Genomic DNA, 22,402 nt, shown 5'->3' on the forward strand with positions numbered 1-22,402 from the left:
GGCTAGAATCCACAGTTCAGAATAGACACATCTGTCATCTTTTTTTTTTTTTTTTTTTAACACTTAAAGAGTTGGGTGGTCTTGAGCAATTCTTAACTACCTCAACTTCTTTTTCTCTAAAATAGAAATAAACTGTTGGTTACTTAGAGCTTTTCTCTGTATTACAAAATATGTGGGGGTATCTATTTGTACATACTGGTAGGTTATTTCTCCACCAGTGAAATGAGCCCATTCAAGCCAGATTAGAGTATCTTTTTTTTTTTTTCTCTTTTTTTTTTGGAGCTGGGGACCGAACCCAGGGCCTTGCGCTTGCTAGGCAAGTGCTCTACCGCTGAGCTAAATCCCCAACCCCCAGATTAGAGTATCTTAAAGGCAAGTTTATTGGGAATTTGCTCTCTAGCAGGAGAGTTCACTGGCCCCATGGATTGAAGCCAGGGTAGTTACCATGGGGAGTGGGGCTGAGAAAGAGGGAAAAACTCAAGCAGAGAGAAGAAGAAGGCTGAGCAGGGTAAGAGACCAAAATGTCTGGATTATATAGGGAAGAGTCTCTGAGGGAAGGACAACCCAGCCCCTAGGCTGGAAAATTCAGGGTTTGGGGCAGGGTATGCCAGGTAGGAACTGAGAGATGCGGAGAGAACCAGGAAGCCAGGTCTGCTTTGATGTGCAAAATTTGCACCTGGGTTCCTGTCCCAGTCCTAAACCAAACATCCCAGCCTTTTGTTGACTGTAAATAAGTAGGGGACTCTGTGATCAACCACAAGGACACCTTGCTGACATGAGGATGCAGTTTTGTTTATGAGATGTAGACAAAAATGTGGGATGTTGGCCAGGTCCAGGAAAAGCTGACTGTTTTCCTGCTGTCCAGGTTCCGTGGGACAGTCTGTGACTAGGAAAGTGCAGGCCCAGTTGAAGCAGTCTGTGAAGTTAGGACAAAGTACCTATGGGTAACTTTTGGGGGGCTTTCCTGGATGCAGGTTCTGAGAGAACACCTGGAACAGAAGATGGGAGTTTGGGGGAGGAAAAAATGTTAGTATAGATTTGAAATCCTCAGGCCCATGGACTTAGGAGTTGGAGTTGGGGATGGGGGGTGTCCCGGGATCAGGGAAAGGGAAATAGGTCCCACCCTCAGGAATGGGCAGGTAGGGAGGGAAACAGACTGTTAATTGACAGTACTTGTTATGAATCCATTTGACTGTGGGGATGGATCCTAGTAGATTCCCTGAAGCTTCCAAGAATTAAGTTAATACACTGGTAATAAAGTTTAAAAAGTCAAACTGTATAGAGTTAGAATGGGGGAGCTGGGAGCATACATTTCTGTTATTTTGCAGTCTCCAGTCTTTAATAAGGAGCATGTAGATGTGTTAGGTAAGAAGTGTGACGTGCGTGATTATGTATATCTTACACAGACATACCATAATCTAGTAAGCATTTGTAATGGCTCTCTTGGGTTGGAGCATCCCTCCATGATGAGCACTTCTCTGCTGTGTGACAAGCCGTGCTTCAGTTTCTGACACTGCAAAAAAAAACAAAAAGGGGCCAGACTTGGGATCAAATATTTTTTAGACAAGTTGTCATATAGCATAAGTTGGCCTCTTAACTCACTTAGGCTAACCTTGAACTCCTCATCCTTCCATCTACCTCCATCCAAAACAGTACTGAGATTAGGGGTGTGGGCCATTACACCCAGCCAAGATAACGTTTTAATGGTAAAATAAGATACATGAGTTTGAGAGAAATAACAGTACTGAAATTCAGTTAGGGTCTGGGGAGCTTCTGGGTCCTGTTTTCTTCTTGACCTTTAGGTAGAGGCTTCTGTCCTAAATTCTGATCTGTTAGAAAGAAAGAGATGTTTTTTTTATTTATTTATTCATTCATTCATTCATTCATTCATTCATTCATTCATTCATTATGTGCATGTTCTGCCGGCATGTACACTTGCACACCAGAAGAGGGTCCCAGATCCCATTACAGATGGTTGTGAGCCACCATGTGGTTGCTGGGATTTGAACTCAGGACCTCTGGAAGAGCAGTCAGTGCTCTTAACCTCTGAGCCATCTCTCCAGCCCATTTTCTCCTTTTAAGGTTGCTCATCCCATCATGAGAGTTCCACCTCATGACCTCATTTGATGCTGGTTATCACCATTCAGGTGGGAGAACAAATATATACAAACCATATCATTGGATAGTATCTATATTCAAAATTGTAAGAAATCTAAATCTTACAGGTTAATGAAAATAATGATTATTTTCCCTATTCAAGTTATTAGTCCCTCTCTTCCCTTTTTTCTTTATGGCATTAAAAGAAAGCAGTTCTTGGGCCTGGGGAGTTGGCTCACTGGTTAAGAGCATTGCCTGCTGTTCCACAGGACCTAGGTTCAATTCCCAGCACCTACATGGCTGCTTATGTACATGGCATATACATGTAGACATACATGCAGGTAAAACACTACACAAGTAGAGAGAATGCAGTACATAGAATGTTTTGCTGAATTTATGTAGAATATTATTAAATAGTAACTATAAATTTACTAACACAAGAAACTTATTCTTTCATAGACTTCCGGAGCGTCTGCCAGATGTAATATTAAACTATTGAAGAGAAATGAAAGTCCAGGAACTTCAGAAGCCCAGAAGGTTGTAACCAGTTACCCAAATGCAGTTCATAAGGTAAGTAAATAAATAAACCCTTTATCCGCTGTCTCTTATCAAACTTGTACATCTAAGAAAATGGATAACTAAAAGTCAAATTTTTAGAGTAAAATCTAGCTTTTTACTACTTTCCACTTTTATCTTTACACATATTTGTTCTTTTAGCCTCACTCTGGAATTGAGAGCTTTTTAGCATCTTTGAATATCTCTAAGGAAAGTGAAGTACAATTACCTCATGGAGAGCCTCCAGATGAGGCACATCTGTCACCGCAGTCCTTTGCTATGGTTCGTATGTTCAATAGCCACATGTGTGCCCCATGGGTCTGTTCAAACCCTTTGTCTTCTCTTGGGTGCTACCTTGCATCACTTCCGTCATCATGTGAGGAAAGCCAGGATTGCTTTGAGCAGTTTAGCCATCCCTTTATGTTGTTTTGTGGGGGTTGTTTTTGTTTTCCCATTAGACCATAGAGCCCTGCTTTTTAAACACTGTTCTTGTTAAACAGGCTAAGTTAAATAGGGTTAAATAATACTTTGAAGTCTGAGTGTACTTAAGCCTTTGACCATCTAATTGTCTTAGATGAATTATGTAAACATCTTAATTTTTTTAAACAATTATTTTATGTACATGAGTACACTGTAGCTGTCTTCAGACACAACAGAAGAGGGCATCAGATGGTTGTGAGCTGCCAATGTGGTAGCTGAGAATTGAACTCAGGACCTCTGGAATGGACGCCCGTGCTCTTAACCACTGGGCCATCTCTCCAGCCCAAGCATGTTAATTTTTAACAGTGAGAACTCTTTTCAAAAGAAAGAGCAAAGGGGAGAGAGCCCAATACTAGATAGAACTCTTATCTAGCTGCCTAAGGACAAACCTCAAAAAAAGAAATAAAACTCAGAAAATGAAGAATATGAATAAGCTACATACATCTAACATTTCTTCTCTTCTTGCCCATCTACCTATGATTGATTTTTCTAAAAAGAAAGGAACACGGATGCTTAAAGAAATTCTGAAAATTGATAGCCCTGACACAACAGACAGTAAGAATGATGTGAAAAAATTTGATAATGAAGTCATGGTTTCTTCTAGTAGAAGAGATGAACATGGACCCTCATCACATCCTAAGCCAAGTAAGAAGCTGGGTAAGTTAACCCTGTTACCAGTAATATCATTCCCAAAAGCTCAGTTCATGTGGTTCCTTTGGAAAAAACGTACATTCATTTATTTGTTTGTTTGCGCGTGCAATTAGCACACGTGTGGTGATCAGAGGATGATGGTGAGGAGTCAGTTCTCTCCTTCCATTGGTTGTGTTTGTCCCAGACAGGTTACCAGGCTTGACAGCAAGCACCCTACCAATCGAGCCATCTCACCAAACCCATTTGTTCTTCTTAAAACTAGGGCCTGAAGAAGTAGCTCAACAAGTTAAGAATGCTTGCCGCAGGGCTGGAGAGATGGCTCAGCAGTTAAGGGCACTGACAGATCTTCCAGAGGACCCAAGTTCAATTCCTAGCAACCACATGGTGGCTCAAAACCATCTCTAATGGGATCTGATAGCCACAGTGTAGTGACATAAATAAATAAATCTTATAAAAACACAAACTTGCCACATGAAGACCAGCATTCACATACATAGCACCCATAAACAAGCCAAGTAGCCTGTGAGTACCTGTTATTCCAGCTACTGCAGAAGCAAAGAGGATTACTGGGTCTTGCTGTCTTCCAACCTCACCCTGCCTCACCCTGCCTCAGAGGAATGGAATGGACAGTGATAGCAGAGAGTAACCACACATTGCCCTGAACTCCTGTACTCAGCAGGCAGAGGACTGGAGACATGGCTCAGGGATAGGAAAGTACACTACGCTTGCAAAGAGCCAGACAGACTTGTGTTCCCAGCAACCCCATCCAGATGCAGCTCCAGTGGATCCAACACTGACCTCACACACTGCCCTCTTGCTCATAAACCCATACATAGACAGAGACAGGCAGACACACACACACTGACCTCACACACCGCCCTCTTGCTCATAAACCCATACATAGACAGAGACAGGCAGACACACACACACACTTTAAAATAACCACAACAAGTATTTGAAAAATTAACTAAACGTACCTACATTTTGGCCTGGCATGGTGCCTCACACATGCAGTCTCTGCCCTTAGGAGCCTAATGCAGAAGAACTGCCATGAGCCCAAGGCCAGCCTACACTGCATAATGAGTTCCTGCTCAGCTTTGGGTACATAGCAATACTCTATCTGCAATTTAAAATAATGATGATAACTTTGATAATTTTTGTTAATTTTGTTTTGTTTTTTTTTTCTTTAATCTTTTTCACATTTATTTATTTATATGAGTACACTGTTGGCTGTCTTCAGACACACCAGAAGAGGGCATCGGATCCCCACTAGAGACAGTTGTGAGCCACCATGTGGTTGCTGGGAATTGATCTCAGAACCTGGAAGAGCAGTCAGTGCCCTTAACCACTGAGTCACCTCTCCAGCCCCCTTTAGTCTTTTTAAGACAGAGTGTCACTGTGATGTTCAAGCTCAGTGCTGGACTTGCAGGCATAGACCAGCCACCTTGCTTTGCTTGATTCATTTTCTGGTTGTTTTTTGTTTTGTTTTGAGACAGGGTCTCACAATGTACTTGTGGTACAGCTAACATAGATCTCACTGTGTAGATAAGACTGGCCTTGAGTTCATAGAGCTCCACCTCCCACTGTCTCCAAGTGCTGGAATTAAAGGCCTATGCCACCGTGCTTAGCTGAGAATAGCTTTTTAAGGCCAGGTTTGGTTATGTACACCTTTAATCCTAGCACTTGAGAACCTAAAACAGGAGTTCAAGGCTAGCCCAAGTTACACAGTTAAACTCAAACTTTTTTCTTGCTTATGTATGTAATTAAATATTTGTAAGCTTCCTATAACTTAAACTATTACAGATAAATGTGCAAGCCTTAAAAGAATATCACATCCTGCTTCCTTCATAGTTTAAAAATGATTGCGTATGTGCTAAATGAATTTTTAGCTTTTCTAACTATCTTTCCAATTTATACAGTGACCACAATCATTACAAATAACGTGTGCTATTAATATATAAACCAAATAGCACTGTCCAACCTGTCGTAGATGCTATCAATTGATACCAGTATTAAAATAACCAGTATTAAAACAGAAAAAGCTATAAATTCAATTAAAAAACATTACCAGGGATGTACACTGGAAGTGACACTTGTAGTGTAGCATGGCTTGGGGCTGGACAGTGCACACAAATTGTTCCTGTGTCTTAGACCCTTATATTTAATACTGCACTTATACAGTACTCTGACAAACTGCCCAGGAAGAATGCTTCCAACAAAACTGAATTTGAACAGAAGCTCTTCACAGTATTGGGGGGGAAAAAAGTTTTGAGTAATTCAGTCCAAAGTTATTAAGGATCAAAGTCTGGAACCAAAGCAGTGCCTGGCTCCAATATACACCAGTTGTCTTAATCATGGTTTCTATTCCTGCACACATCATGACCAAGAAGCAAGTTGGTGAGGAAACAGTTTATTCAGCTTACACTTCCACATTGCTGTTCATCACCAAAGAAGACAGGCCTGGAACTCAAGCAGGCCAGGAAGCAGGAGCTGATGCAGAGGCCACCGAGGGATGTTACTTACTGGCTTGCTTCCCCTGGCTTGCTTTCTTATAGAACCCAGGATTACCAGCCCAGGGATGGCACCACCCACAATGGGCTGGGCCCTCATGCCCTTGATCACTAATTGAGAAAATGCCTTACAGCTGGATCTCATGAAAGCATTTCCTCAAGGGAGGCTTCTTTCTCTGTGATTAACTCCAGCTTGTATCAAATCACTATTAAGCCTCAACCCTTACTTTCTTATTCACCCCCAAGATCTAAATAACTTTAAAAATCCCACAGTCTTTACAGATTCTTACATATTAAAATTTCAATCCCCTTAAAATATCCAATCTCTTAAAATTCAAAGTATTCTTACATTTAAAGTCTCTTAACTGTGGACTCAACTAAAATCCTTTCTTATTTCAAGAGGGAAAAATATCAGGGCACAGTCACAATCAAAAGCAAAATCAACTGTCCAATGTCTGGAATCTACTCACGATCTTCTGGGCTCCTCCAAGTGCCTGTGTCTCTTCTCTGGCTCTGCCCTCTCTAGCACACTAAGCTCAGGGATCCACTCCACTGCCGATGCTGTTCTTGGTGATCATCCTATGGTACTGGCATCTACAATACACTGGAGTCTTCCGCTGCAGCTAGGCTTCTCCGATAACCTCTCATAGGCTGTCTTCATGGTGCCAAGCATCAAATCCTTTGCATGACCCCTTCAGTACTGGGCATCTGCAACTGAGACTACCACCAATGGCCTTCCATGGCTTCTCACAGTGCCAAGACTCAGCTGCTCTTCATGACCCCTTCAGGCCTTCAAAACCAATACCACCTGGGTGACTTACACATAACCAAGTCCAGTGAGGCACAACCTTGCCTATCTCTGGAACACAGCTCCTTTGTGCTCTCAGAAAACACTTCCCAGAAGATTTCACCTCAGTGATGCTGTCTCTTCTTAATCACCACTACTTTCTTAGCTCCAGCTGACCAGCATCAATAGTCCCAGCAATGCAAAGGTTTGCTTTAGTAGTTCTGGTATCTTCTTAATCACAGCTGATTCTTCAGCCCCAGCTAACCAAAACCACAGAATCTTCACAATCAAAACAGCAATGACCTTGATTAAAGAAAGGACTGAAGGAGCTGAAGGGCTTTGCAACCCCATAGGAAGAACAACAATATCAACTAGCCTGCACCCCCAGAGCTCCCAGGGACTAAACCACCACACAGGGATGAACCCATGGCTCCAGCCGCATATGTAGCAGAGGATGGCCTTGTTGGGCATCAGTGGGAGGAGAGACCCTTGGTCCTGTGAAGGCTCGATGCCCCAGTGCCCCAGTGTAGGGGAATGTCAGGGTGGGGAGCGGAGAGGAAGTGGGTGGGTGGGTAGGGGTGCACTCTCATAGAAGCAGGGGGAAGGTGGAGGGGATAGCAAATTACCAGAGGGGAACCAGGAAAGGGAATAACATTTGAAATGTAAATTTAAAAATATCCAATTTAAGAAAAAAAGGAGTTTTTAATCTTCCCTCTAAAATTTCGCAAGCCAGGCCTCAATCTTCTACACTGTTGTCAACATTACCTTCCAAGCTCCTACAGAATCTCACAGAGCTCTTCACACCCAATGGCTCTTCTGGCCCAAAGTTCCAAAGTCCTTCCACAGTCCTCCCCCAAAGCATGGTCAGGTTGTCACAGGAATACCTCACTATCCTGGTACCAATGTATGTCTTAGTCATGGTTTCCATTCCTGAACAAAACATCATGACAAGAAGCAAGTTGGTGAGGAAACGGTTTATTCAGCTTACACTTCCACATTGCTGTTCATCACCAAAGGAAGAGAGGACAGGAACTCAAGCAGGCCAGGAAGCAGGAGCTGATACAGAGGCCATGGAGGGATATTACTTACTGGCTTGCTCCCCTGGCTTGCTCAGCTTGCTGTCTTATAGAACCCAAGACCACCAGTCCAGGGACCGCACCACCCACACTGGGCTGGGCCCTCCCCCCTTGATCACTAATTGAGAAAATGCCTTACAGCTGATCTCATGGAGGCATTTCCTCAAGGGAGGCTCCTTTCTCTATAACTCCAGCTTGTGTCGAGTTGACACACAAAACCAGCCAGTATTCAGTACACCAGTAAATATTAGATAATTAATAAGAAGAAGTTAATTAATAATTTAAAGACTATTAGAAGTCGAGTGTAGTGGCACATCTTTAATCCCAGCACTTGGAGACGAGCAAGTGGATCTCTGAATTCAAGTTGACATAGAGAGTTGCAGAACCTCCATGGTTACTTAGAGAAGCCCCTGTCTTTAAAAAAAAAAATTACATTTTTATGGTGAGATGTGATGACTTCCTTTTTTAGTGGAATTTTAAAAATATATTTATTTACTGTGGGGTGGAGTCATGCACATGTCATTCTGTCATTTGGGAATCAGAGGACACCTCATGGCAATCATTTTCCTTCCTCTACCACGTGATTTTGGGGATCCAGTTCAGGTCTTCAGGCAGCAGATGGCTCTAACCACTGAACCATCCCACTGGCCCTCAAAAGCTACTAGGAATTGATTATATACTTATAATAATGACAGACTTGTTCCCGAAATAGATCAAAATAATTTTTAAGCAAAATGGATAAATTTCAATAACGAGTGTATTTTACTTAATTTGGAAAATGTGAAGAACTTAAGTAGCTAAGACTCTAGCCTACGTTGTGCCAACTGGTTCTGCGACTTTGGGCAAGGTCACTTAACACCACTCCTCCTTTTGTTTTGCAAAATACTATTGAGAATTGAACTTGGGCCTCAAGCAAGCTAGACAAGTGACCTACTCCATACCCTATTTACTTTGGTTTTTGAGATCTCATTAAGTTGTCCCGTTTGGCCTTGAACTCATGATCTTCCTGCCTCAGCTTCCTAAATACCTAGAATTAGGGATCTGCACCTCCAGACCCAGATGTTTAATCTTTTCTATGATTAATGCTTCAAGGCTCTTCTATAGCAGCCCAGTAGTTGGTAGAGGGCCTAGATTCAGTCACCAGTTCTGCATAAGGGGTGGGGTGCTGGCTCACACTCTTACTCTCATCCTGGGGAAGCAGAGGCAGGAGGATAAGGAGTTCAAGCCAGCCTGGACTATGTAACAAGTTTAAAGCTAATCTAAGTGTCATGAGCCCCAGTCAAAAGTAGGAAGTAGCTCTTGCCCTTACTTTTCTCTGCTCTGCTCTCATCCCTTTGTCCCTGTCCCTTCTCTCCCTATCCCCTCACCTCCTTACCTCCACGTGCTCATGACTGGCCTTTGTTTCTCCCCTCTTCTATTCTTCTCTCATTAAACCTTTCCATGTGGGGGAGTGAGGGGGAGAGGAGGTAGGAAGAAGCAGGTAGATATGGTAGCACACCCCTATATCACAGAACTCTGGAAATAGTCAGATAGATCTCTGTGAGTTTGAGGGCATCATGGTCTACATAATAAACTCTAGGTCATACATAGTGAGAGAACTTGTCTCAAAAAGGGGGGGGGTGGATTAATTCTTCATTGGAGTTCACTTTTGTTCAGGTGTGCTCCATTATACCCAGTTTTAAAATATTTATCTTGGTAATTATCATTTATAAACTGTAGCCATCTACATTTATGTCTTGGTAATTATTTCTTAACTTTTTCTCTTGGTTTTTGGAGACAGAATCTTATTTTGTATTTCAGACTAGCTCTGGTTGAGGTTTACAGTTATAAACCACCTTGCCCGACCTGTTGTGTTTTAACCATTTAGTAGTTTGCTTTTTTTATCTCCTATAAAACTGTAATACCTGCTGGCTTGGTCACTGTTCTATTGCTGCGAAGAGACCTCCATGACCGTGGCAACTCTTATAAATAGTTGTGAGCTTGCCTAACAGTTTCAGAGGTTTAGTCCCTAATCCTCACGGTCCCACACATGGCTCTGACAGTGGCTGACAGAGACTGAGCCTGTCCTGAGCTTCTGAAACCCACCTCCAGAGACATTTTTCCTTCAACAAGGCCACCCCTCCTAACCTTTCTAATCCTCTCAAACAGTTCACTCCCTGGTGACTAAACATTCAAATGTATGAGCTGAGGGGACATTCTGACTGACACCAGCACGGCTGGACAGGACGTTGGTTCATTAATGTGGACATCCCCTTTGCTTTCTTGATAGCAAGCCATGTGAGCCAGCCTCACAGTACTAATGAATACCAGAGTGTGGACAGTGTGTGCTGGCCAGGCCACATGCCTCCTGTGTCCACACCAGTTACTGAACTCTCTCGAATTTGTTCCCTTGTTGGAATGCCACAACCGGATTTCTCCTTTCTGCGGACAACACAGGTAGAGTATACTGCATTTGATGTCTACACAAATATAAATTTTAACTGAGCATAATTAACTGGAAATCTTTAGTTAGAGGAAAAGTACAATGGTGTGGAGGTTGTTTTTTGGGGGGGGGTGGGTTTGTTTTTTTTTTGCGTTTGTGTGGGTGTACCTACAGTTGTGGTTTTGTTTGTGCTTTGGGAAGTTGTTGCTGTTTTTCAACAGCACTAGGATTTGAATCAAGGCCTCACATGTAGAGGCCCATACATAACAACAGAATAGATGAGCTCAGTGACAGAACCACCTGATCAGAAGTGAACAAAACCATTAAATGGGCATTTCTTTCTTCCTATTTTTTTTATTTATTTATTCTTACTATTTTTTTTTGTTATTGGATATTTTTATTTACATTCCTAATGCAAAAAGGTAATATAGCCAGACATCACGATACATATCTATCATCCAACGCTGGAGGCTGACAGCAGTCTGGCTACATAATCAAGAGCTTGTCTCCAGGCGCTGGAGAGATAGCTCGGTGGTTGAGAGTGCTCTCTGTCTGTTCTTCTCCCCACATGATGCACAGACATATAAGCAGACAAAACACACGCACCAAAGTAAAGAATTGTCTAAAAGAGCCTATCTCCAAACACTGTTTTTTGAATAGAATTATAATGTGCTACAGCAATTCCTGTATTTCTCAATATATATCCAAAAGAGAACTGAGTCTTACAGGACAGTGGTGTGCACTTCTTTAATCTAGCACTGAAGGCAGAGGCAGGCAGATCTCTGACTTCAAGGCCATCCTGGTCTATAGAGTTCCAGCACCACCAGGGCTACACAGAGAAACCCTGTCTGGGAAAAAAAAATAAAACTACATCTGAAGAAAGTTTTACATTCATAATGGTCTGGTTTGTAGAAGATGAAGCATAGATGTCTACATCACAAACATTTTTTTGAAAGAAGTCTACATTAAGGTATAGTTAATAAGCAAAGTTTGATATAGCTCAAACTGTGGGTCTTACTCAACTTTAAAAAAGGACATTGTAATGCACTGCCATGTGAGTGACCAATAGACATCATACTTAGTGAAGCAAACCACATGTCTGACATACCTAAATAGTGGTTTCCCTGGCTTGAATGGGGGAGGGAATTGTTAACTGATGAGTGTAGAATTAGGGTTTCCTTTTTTCTTGATTGATTGGTTGGTTTTGGGGGTTTGATTGGTTTTTGGTTTGGTTTGCTTTGGTTTGGGGGGGGGGTGTGAAACAGGTTTTCCTTGTGTAGTTTTGACTGTCCTAGAATTCACCCTGTAGACCAGGCTGGCCTCAAACTCAGAGATCCGCCTGCCTCTGCTGGGATTAAAGGCATGCACCACCACTGCCCAGCTTAGAATTAGGTTTATAAAATAAAAAGATTTCTGGATATAGATGATAGTAACACATATACACATTATTAATATGTGTAATACCACTGAATTGTATTCTTGAAAAATTGTTAAGATGGTAAATTTAATGTTACATGGTTTTTAGGGGGTGGGGGGCAGTTTGGGATCAGAGGCAAACTCTGAGTTTGAGGCCAGCCTGTTCTACATAGAAAGTTACAGCACTATGGGACTACATAGAGAGACCTTGATCTTGTTGTTGTTTGGTTTGGCTTTTTGTTTTTTAAGGAAAGAAAGATAAGGCACAATTCTAAAATTTTTCCTGGAAATTTAAAACTTAGATGAGAGGGGTTGGGGATTTAGTTCAGTGGTAGAGCGCTTGCCTAGCAAGCGCAAGGCCCTGGGTTCGGTCCCCAGCTCCGGAAAAAAAAAAAAAACTTAGATGAGATTATCCTGATGTTAGTCCCAGGCTTAAGAGCGGAACTTCAGCTCCTAGACAGATAATCTTATGGAAATCTATATTTTCTTTTTTAGACAATGACAGTTTGTCAGGTGAAGTTGTCTAATGGCTTGCTGGTGCATGGGCCTCAGTGCCACTCTGAGAGTGAGGCCAAGGAAAGAGCCGCACTGTTTGCTTTACAACAGCTGGTAAGAGTCATTCATGAGCTCTAAGTCTAAAAGTTTAAAATTGGTGCGTGTGTGTGTGTGTGTGTGTGTGTGTGCGCGCGCGCGTGTCTCTGTGTGTGTGTGTGTCTGTGTGTATGTGTGTGTGTGTGTGTGTGTGTGTGTGTGTGGTGTGTGTGTGTGTGTATGCGAGGGTGTGCATACAGAGACCAGAAGAAGGAAGCCAGATCCCCTGGATTTGGAGTTCTAGGAATTGTGAGCTGCCCTACCTGCATGCCGAGAATCAAACTTCTATCCTCTTAGAGTAGCAAGTGCTCTTAACCACTGAGCTCTCCCTCCAGTCTGCCTATTAGACTTTTAATTAGTCTCTACAGAAAGAAAAGTCTTGTTGTTTTGTCTCACTACTTTTAAATACTCCATAGGGCTCCTTGGGTGTGAATTTTCCTTTGCCTCCACCAATATTTACAAATTATCCTCCTGCGGTACCACCTGGAGCTGTCCCGCCTGTCTTTCCCCAACCTACTGGTAAGGTGTTTGCTTTTCTAAGTATTTATCCCTCAGTTCTTATTTCTCTAAATTCTTTTAAGAACCACATTTTGGGGGTTGGGGATTTAGCTCAGTGTTAGAGCACTTGCCTAGCAAGCGCAAGGCCCTGGGTTCGGTCCCCAGCTCTGAAAAAAAGAAAAAAGAAAAAAAAACCAAGAACCACATTTTGTTGGTGTTTTGGGAGGAGCTAAATTACATTTACTGTGTGTATGCATACATCGACATGTACCGTTTTTGTGGTTTGGGATTTGATTTTTTTTTTTTTTAAGGCAGTGTCCTTATGTAACCCAGATTAGTTTTGAATTTCTAGTTTCTACCTCACTCAATCTTCTGAGTGCTAAGATTAAAGTATACCCACTCTACCGAGTTAAAGAACTATCTTTAAAAATCAAAAAACTTTACAACTTGTAGTTACCTTTTCTTCTCACCCAAACTCTGTTAAATAATAAGAAATTTTAAAACGAAACCTCTTGAGCATAAATAGATAAAAGAAGCATCAGCAAACTAGAAGTTTGAAAGCAGCCAATACTGGTGGTGTTCGCCTTTAATCCCAGCACTCACAAGGCAGAGGCAGGCAGTTCTCTGAGTTTGAGGCCAGCCTGATCAACAGAGTGAGTTCCAGGACAGCTAGGGCTACACATAAACCTTGTCTCAAAGAAAAACAGAGAGAGAAGGAAGGATGGAGCTGAATGGCACTGGCAGTGAATGAAACAGTTGGAGGACATAGTGAGAAATACTGAACCAGAGTAAATCAAAACTCAGGACAAACACAGAATCATGTAGCTCCATGTCCAGGTCTGATGACTCCAGCTTGACTGCCTGCAGCGTTCTCTCTCAAACTGGTTCTACTCCATGTGTGCAGTGTTCCTTGGCAAATGTCTCACGACTGTGATTTCTTTTTTTTTTTTTTTTTTTTTTCTTTTTTCTTTTTTTCGGAGCTGGGGACCGAACCCAGGGCCTTGCGCTTGCTAGGCAAGTGCTCCACCGCTGAGCTAAATCCCCAATCCCACGACTGTGATTTCTAACATCATGGAGTCTCCACCAGAACTCAGACTTCATTACCACAGCTATACATGATGGCCTCTCACAGGCTCCTTACAGGGTCAGGGACCCCCCACCCCCGCCATGCATTGTCTGGCCTCTGGGGCTCGCCTACTCTTGCATCTTCCATGCCCAAGGAGCAGACCCATACTCCTTCCAGCACTTTAGTGCAGCTGTCCTGAGCTACAGCAATTGCTTTCTAGAAACAAGCTGCCCTTCGGGACTGTTCTACAAGGTGGAGGTTTAGCTAGGTAGGATGTTCTCCTATGGCACTTTTCCCATTGTTCCAGGGCAGAGCAGGTCTCTCCTTGATGGTGCTAATCTCCTTAACCATTACAGCCTCTTTTAGCATACGCCATCTCCGGACTGCATGTTTCCATTTCTTTCTGTCCCACTTGCTCTTTGTTATTGTAGAGCTGGGTGCACCTTATCAATAAGAGTCATAACATAGACTCTGTGGTCTTAAAGTTCTTCGGCCAGAGAAATTGGTCTTTTCACTTAGCCTCATGTCAATTCTCAAGACATGGGCAGAAAACAATGAGACTGTTTACAAAACTCACACACTGTCTGTACTCCCTCTCAAACATGAGGCAGGCCTCTATCTTCTGCATCGCTCTCTTCACTGCTATCTTCTACAACGGCCCATTAAGCTCTGGTAATGACACTCAGCCACTTTTCTAATCTAAACTTGAACAGTCCTCCACATTCTCCAAAGTACAGCACAGCCAGGTTCTTCACAGCAACATCCCACTCCTGGTACCAATTTCTGTACCAGTTACTTTTCTGTTGCTGAGATAACATACCACAGGAGGGATCCATAATGGAAGCAGAGGCATGGTAACAGATGACTGAAGCAGAAAGCCAACATGAGAGGTCAGGAATGCAAACGCAGAGCAGAGAGAGAAAACAGGAAGTGGGGTGAGACTATAAACTCAAAGCCAGTTCCCAGGGGCATCTTCCTCAACAAGACTGTCTGCTAAAGATGTCATAAGTTTCACAAACAGCACCACCATCAGGGCACTGTATTCAAATACCTGCGCCTAGGATGATATTTCTCATTTAAACTATCACAGTTGTTGATTTAAAATGGTCAAAGGATGGTAAAAACTAGAAAATAAGAAATAACAAAAAATTAATATTGTGCACAGATCAACAACCCTTATTATTGGCAACTCCAGAGAAATAATGAGTTAAAGGAAAGAAGGGAGAAGGAAACTTAAGATTTCTTAGAATTAAAGGATATGTGTCTCTAGACTTAAAAGGAACAAAATTATAAGAAAGAAAAATGTATTGCTTTGAAATTCAAAATACCAGGACCAGAGACATGGCTCAGGAAGTAAAGGCATTTGCTGCAAAGCCTGACAGCCTGAGTTAAATCCTATGCCCCACATTGTGGACGAAAAGAACTGAGCCCCACAAATTGTCTTCTGGTCTCCATATAAAGATTTCTGAGATCTCAAGAGTCTGGCTTACTGGATTTTAGTCACACTGACAAGGGGTCTGCATTCAAGTAGCTCAGAGAGACAAAGAGTTTAAGGAATCAGCAGTTCAGTGTGCTTCCAAGAGCTCCCCCAAAAATGTCCTTGAATTACAATACTAGAATAGAGAAAGAAATTACCTGTACAATTAAAGTGATTACATTACAAATTTTGAACTTTGGGGCTTATTATATGCTATGCTCACTCTGGAAACTACTTAGCATTCAATAAGGTGAGAGCCTTGTGATCTGTCTTTGCTCCCAGACCTTTCTTAAGGCGTCACTTCAAGTACATGTATGTGGCTATGAAACAAACAAATAGGATTTTGAGAATAAGGTAGGCCAGAGTTCTTCTTAATCCACAGCACTTGAGACTAGCGAGCCAGGGTCTTCTGAAGGAACCGAAGTGATTCCATAGCCAAGTCCAGCTCCCTCCAACTCCCATAATCACAACCATTCCTAAAGGCCATGTCAGCATGGGTGTCACTGTCCTCTGCAGGTCAACATCAGGATGACCGCATTTCTGTAGAGTTCATGGTTCTAAGAAAGAAGCCCAGGGCTGGTGGATAGAGCACGCAAGAGCTGTTACGGTTGCCACCTGAGGTAGAGAACCTACAAGGGGCTGGCAGAAAGGAGCCTTAACTCTCTGGATATTGGTATTTTACAGCTAATATGATGCCTTCATCGTCTCATCTCTTTGGCTCAGTGCCATGGAGACCACCAGTGCCAGTTCCTGGGAATGCCTACCACTATCCTTCATATCCTGCGACCATGCCCTTGGCTGGAGGAATGCCAGGTGGAGTGCACAATCAGTTCATACCTCTGCAGGTGAGGGCTGGAAAGAAAAGTATAGTTTCTTAGCAGTGTTGCTTTTTTTTTCTTTTCTTTTCTTTTTCTTTTTTTTTTTTTTTTATTCAGAACAAAACTGCTGATAAAAACTTTAGTTAGTATTTACCAATACTGACTAGAAATATTGTGTGTATGAACTAGGCTGGTCTCTCTGGTCTGAATTTATATTCTAATAAGTAATAGTGTAGCAAGTACAAATATTTTTAAAGATTTATTTTGGTTTAATTATGTCCAGGGAGGGAGGCTATGTTCACCAAGTTGAGGTGCTCCGGAAAGCCAGAGGTGCTGGATCTCCTGAAGCAGAGTTACAGGCCAGCAGACGTGGGTACTGGGACCCAATTTTGGACCCCCCGAGCTATCTCTTTAGCCCCTATAAGAAATACCGTGTTGCTATTAGTAAGTGGACATCAAAATCAGCAGTGATTAGCAAGTATCCATGGCCTAGTTTATGGTATTTTCTGACACAAGCTCTGTATGTGTGTCTAGATTGCTAGATTTATTAGTTAATAATGCTTTTATTCCTCAAAGGTTACAAAAAAAAGAGTTGCAAACAAAAAGAATTTTGAGAATAAGGAGGCCCAGAGTTCTCAAGCCACACCACTTCAGACTAACAAGCCAGGGTCTTCTGAAGCCACCAGAATGACTCCACAAGAAGGTTCACCAGCGTCTTCAGCGTCCTCTCAGGCTACCCAGCCTGTGTCTTCTCACGTTGAAACTGCATCCCAAGGCCATGTTGTGTCCCACCAGAGGTCAGCTCCAAGCTCCTCAAGAAGGAAATCAAGAAAATTGGCTGTCAACTTTAGTGTTTCTAAACCTTCTGAATAAATTTGGTACCTGGGAATTTATTTCTTTTATCTCCATCTACCTTTTGATAAATTGATATCTATGTATCAAAAATGTACTATTTTAGGATGTTAGATTTGATATTTTTTATTTTTAAGTTATTAGGCACTTTTCATGCTATTTAAGACTATATATCAAATTGTGCACTTTAAATATGTGCAATTTGTTGTACATCAGTGATACCTCAATAAAGCTGTAAAAAAGAGAAAATTAAATCTTGTATTAAAATAAATATCAAAGTGGTAATAACCTATGAACATCGTGCTTGAGAGGCTGAGACAGAAGGATTGCCATGTATTCAGGGTTAGCCAGGGCCTACATACTGAGTTCCTGGCCGGCCTGAGACCTTGCTTCAAAACCCAAAACCTACAGTGACTATGAGTGGGCTAAGCGCTAAGATGTACCACTCCAACCATTGGCTTCCACATGGGGTCCTTGGACGATAAACTAGTCATTGACCTGATAACAAGCTTTTTTACACTATTATTGAGGGATAACTAAATGCAGCATGAATTAGGCCTCGTAATTTCCTAATGTGGGTTTTATTTGTTTGTAATGATGGAGCTACATGACTGGAGAGTACTCTGTTCAGGGCAGTCTGAGGCCACAGTCAGGCCCTCAGATGCTGCAGAGCCAGCACACGCCGCCATGGAGCTGGCTGTGGAGCTCTGCTGCTTTGTTCTAACTCTTGTACCAAAGCAACTTCAGAAGACTCCAGAGCATTTGTCTGACTGCTTCAAACTAGGAATAGCAATCTAGAGTTGAAAAATAACGAATTTTTTAGACTATTCAAGAACCAGCATTCAGAATTTGTAACCTTTGAGGAATAAAAGCATTATAAAATAAATAAAATTAAGTTTCAAAATCTACAGGGTACAGTGATTATAAATCAGTCTTTAAATAGAGTACAGTACAGGACATTAATCACTGTTCTTTTTCAGGCTTCTTGGGTTATATTTGTTTTGTTGATTTTCTCCTTAGAGACTGGGTCTTGCTGTGTAGTCCTGGCTGGCCTGGTGCTCATGGCAACCCTCCACATTCTGAGATCCCAGCCGTGCATCCCCACACCCCTCGTGTGGCTTTTCTCTGCTTACTTCACATATGTGAAAACCAATTGTGCATCTATGTGTAGAGCTTCCTGGGACTGGTAAAAATGTAAACTTTTTAAAAATTCCAAGATGTCTTTTTTGTGTGGACATTATCTACTGCCTGTCCCATTCTGGCTGTGCATTTTAGCACCTGTGAACTGCTCGGAGATGCCACATTTTGTCTCTGCATGTCATCATGGACGTGTGTTTTTCACACTGTTGAAATGATTTAGAATTTTTGAAATTTTCTCAAGGACATCAGGGCGTGCATTTGTATATAACATATATTTATCTTTTAGTTTTGTGATATGCTTATATTTTTAAAAGAGTAAAATGATCATACTTTTTAAAAAGTAGGAGCCAGTCTTTATATGGAGCTGCCTATTGTGTGTGATTTACTTTAGGTCATTGAAAACTCTGCCATGAGTCTAAGATAGTCTTACTGTGTTTTAAAACGCTGTGTTGAATTCCTTTCTCTGCTGGTTTCAGTGCTTCTCTAGATGATGCAGGACACGTGTACTAGTAGTGCCTTTAGGGTAAGAGGTAAGTGGTCATCGTCTCTATTTTCGAGGGTCATGGGAATTTCTGTAACTTGGTTTTCTGTCAGTAGAAGTTCACAGGCAGTGGGGCACTGTGGGTAGGCACAGGTCCTTCTCAGTGCTTGTCTTTGTTGCTTCACAAACTCTGTTTTCAGGGGAGGCATCCACGGCAGACACGGGAAGTTCAGTTATGACAGTGCTATGGTAACTCCTTCTGAGGACTCTGAAGGGTGAGATATTTGTCACCTCACTTGCATTCACTGTATATTCACTCACTCCTGAGGGACGAGTCCACCGTGGTGTACAGCCATGTCCCCTGTAGAACACAGAGGAAGAGTCTCTCTGAAAAGTCCATGAGAAATTGTAGTAAACACAATGCCATTGAACCTATGAGGATATTTCCCTAAAATTTGAGCACATCAATCTAGTAAGTCTACATGGAAAGTCAGTAAAAATATTTGACCTTCCTTTTAAAAATAAAACACAAATTCTAAGGGTCGAGCTTGCAAAGAAAAGAGAAGATTCCATACTTGCAGATAGGGGCGGTGGCCAACTTCTGTTCCCTTCCCCTCAGTGTCCTATCCCAAACACAGGCCTGATGTCTGTGAAGGGTGCAGCCTCTGGAAGATGTGAAAGGCCAAGGCTGCCTCAGCAGCAGGATGGCTGTGAGGACGCCGTATCTCTTGACACGTGTTTGGAGGGGTGGAGCACATCTCTGAAACATACTTGGGCTGTGGTAACCATTGAGATGAGTCAGTCTGAAACTACCCTCAAGCTTTTAAAATATGTTCTGTTGGCTGTTGAATCTAAGAACCTTTGGAAATAATGGTGGACTGTAGTCATGGAGGGAACAGTTCCCCAGATTGTCTGTTCCATGTAACTAGAAAAGTTATTTGATTAAGCCTTCCTCTCCTCACTGGAAATTATTGTAAATATCTCTGTTCAACAAGTCTTTCTTTGTTAAGCAAATTAAGTTCATTTGAAGATGGGTCCTTTCAGCCATGGTTCCCTTTCACAATTTTGTACATTACCTGGTCAGTGCAAATTGACCTAAGCACTTCATAGACTAAAGGCTTAAATATCAAAACCTCGGTTGTATCAAAACATTATTTCCTCTGAACCACAGTTTAAATTTAAGGTTTTCCTTCTCTGGACATGGTAGTGCGGGTCTCCCAGTTCCAGCACTCTGGAAGCTGTATATAGCAGGAGGACTGTGAATTCAAGGCAAACCTGGGCTATAGAGACCCTGTTTGAAAAAGGATTCTTTTTACTTTTTAAAGCAGTCAGTAATGAAGTCTGAGGGTATTTTCCTCCTCCCGTGTGAGCAGAATTAAGATGTTGCTGCCTCTCTTCTTGTATTTCGTTGCCGTACCTATGATCTCATGCTCACTTTGTGTCTAGACAGTTCTACATCCCTGGTTCTCAGGGGAGGAGGCGAAGAGGAGGAAATAGGTGAGATTTGCAGACTTCGATGTACTTTCTCAAGGAAAGAAACTACAATGTCATTTTACTTGCCCCCTGTTTACATATCTGTTCTTTTTGAATCAGTAAATATTTTTCCTAGTAGTTTCCACCTTTCATGGCAGAACTCCACAGAAGGCAGCTCTTGCACAGTTCTTCTCAAATAAGTGTTCTTTGTAACATCTTCCTTCCAGATTTCTCTTTTACTATAGAAGAGAATCTGTTAGAAATTACTATGAAAGGCACTCTGTATCGATTTTTAAAAATCTGTCACAAAAAAAAATAATTATTTTTTAGAAATAGTGACAGGGCTCAAACTGCAGCTCTGTGTGTGTTTTATGTTGGGGTGTTCTTGTTTTCAACAAAGTGGTCTTTTTTGCAGGCACTCCCTTTGCTAGAAGAAAATAAAGCTTAAGTTTTTAGTGTTTTTCAGACTGACTTAATTCATATCTCTATCAGGCGTCCTCACTCTCTGCCAGGGCACAGTAAGAGACAGCTGGAGTGAGTCGGGCAGGCACTGGCTCTAGAGCAACAGGGAGAAGCAGAAGCAGATCCTGGTTTTAACCATCACACACCGTCATAGTTCACACAGCACATGTCCTCCCTTTTGAGAGAGGATAGGAGAAAAGTAGTTGAAGCATCAAGAATGTGGAGAATCTGTGTGTCTTTGGGTGAAAACTCCCTGCTCTGCAGCGATTGGTCTCAGGTGCACCTGGTGAGGGAGCCAGCTTTCCAGATTCCATCTCGGCATAGCGCAACCTGTAGAGGAGAACTCCGCCACCAGTTGGCCCATTACTGCTGATTTCTGCAGAAGGTAATGGTCTGCATAGCTGCTTAGGGATTAGAAACTGAGTTCCTGTTCTGTTGCTCTCAAGGTGATGGGGGTGAGAATTTGCTCCAAAGCCTGCTGGAAGTCCTTATAACTCTTGGTCCCTCGGCTCTCTCTTGCTACATAGCCCTTCAGTCCTGACTTTTGAACTTACAGAGTATGGTCCCAGGCCTAGTGTGCTTTAAGCTCTATTAATCCTGCCTTTCCTTTACAGTTATAGCTGTGTATGTATATGTGTATCTGTGTGTGTATTGGATTTTTGTTTTGCTTTTCAAAGCAGGTTTTTCTGTGTAGCCATGGTTGTCCTGAAACTCACTCTGTAGACCAGGCTGGCCTCAAACTCACAGAGATCCTCCTGCCTCTGCCTCCCAAGTGTTGGGATTAAAGGCTCATGCCACCACTGCCCAGCTGGACTTTGTTTTTTGGCTTTTATTTCTTGGCCTAAAGTATCTTACATTTTCTTTTGCTGCACAAATTACTTTTAGTGTTTTCACTTGACACTGAGTAATCGGTGGTGTGCTGTGTATCAAAGTTTTTAACTTTTGCTTCATTTAAATAGTGTGATTTCATACATACCTTCCTTGATTTCTTGTCATGTAACTATTTTGTAAGTAACTGGAATTTCTCATTAGATCTTAGAGCAGTATTTTATTAAATATTCCAAAGGGAAGACTTTCTTGCGCTCATTTTGTAATTTTTATTTTAAATATCTTTACATTGTCTGTCTATTGCATTTAAAGTTTTTAAACTTACATGGAATGGACTCCAAATGTATTTTTATGTTGTACATTTGTAAATTCATAGCACGAAATTGCCTCAAAATGTTATGAAAAGGGATTTTGACATTCAAAAGTTACTGACGGTCTGGACATCTGTATGTGTCAAATGCGTGCGCTGTGATTTTGATTAAAGATGAAATGACGGCACGGGGCTGCTTCTTTGCTGTTGTGTGCGTTAACACGAAGTACAAGTGTCAGCTTTCGCTCAACCCCTCTCTGCTTGAGGCCAGGATGGAGTTTTTCTTGAGTCAGAGCCTCATTTCCCATGCTGATTTCAGAACATGAGATTCCTGTCTCAGACCCGTGTACACTAGTGTTACAGGCCTGTGCCACCATGCACCACCTGGATGTCCTTTTGTTTTTCAGTCTGC

At 42.1% G+C, this 22,402-nt stretch overlaps 1 protein-coding gene across 15 annotated transcripts in view; it reads left to right on the forward strand.

Moving 5' to 3' along the window:
- The window catches only part of Xrn1 (5'-3' exoribonuclease 1), a 108,694-nt gene extending 86,516 nt beyond the window's left edge, over positions 1-22,178 (forward strand). For 9 of the 15 annotated variants that reach the window (XM_087561249.1, XM_087561250.1, XM_087561241.1 and 6 more), the window contains 8 exons: positions 2,557-2,667; positions 2,815-2,934; positions 3,630-3,789; positions 10,426-10,592; positions 12,490-12,603; positions 13,002-13,104; positions 16,311-16,471; positions 17,021-22,178. In XM_087561249.1, the coding sequence (XP_087417375.1) occupies positions 2,557-2,667; positions 2,815-2,934; positions 3,630-3,789; positions 10,426-10,592; positions 12,490-12,603; positions 13,002-13,104; positions 16,311-16,471; positions 17,021-17,317 (1,233 nt within the window). In that variant the 3' untranslated portion in view covers positions 17,318-22,178. 15 annotated transcript variants of the gene reach the window in all.
- The last annotated feature ends 224 nt before the right edge of the window (positions 22,179-22,402 follow it).

This window comes from Rattus norvegicus, chromosome 8, assembly GCF_021556685.1.
Source record: "Rattus norvegicus strain SHRSP/BbbUtx chromosome 8, alternate assembly SHRSP_T2T, whole genome shotgun sequence".
NCBI classification, from domain to species: Eukaryota; Metazoa; Chordata; class Mammalia; order Rodentia; family Muridae; genus Rattus; species Rattus norvegicus.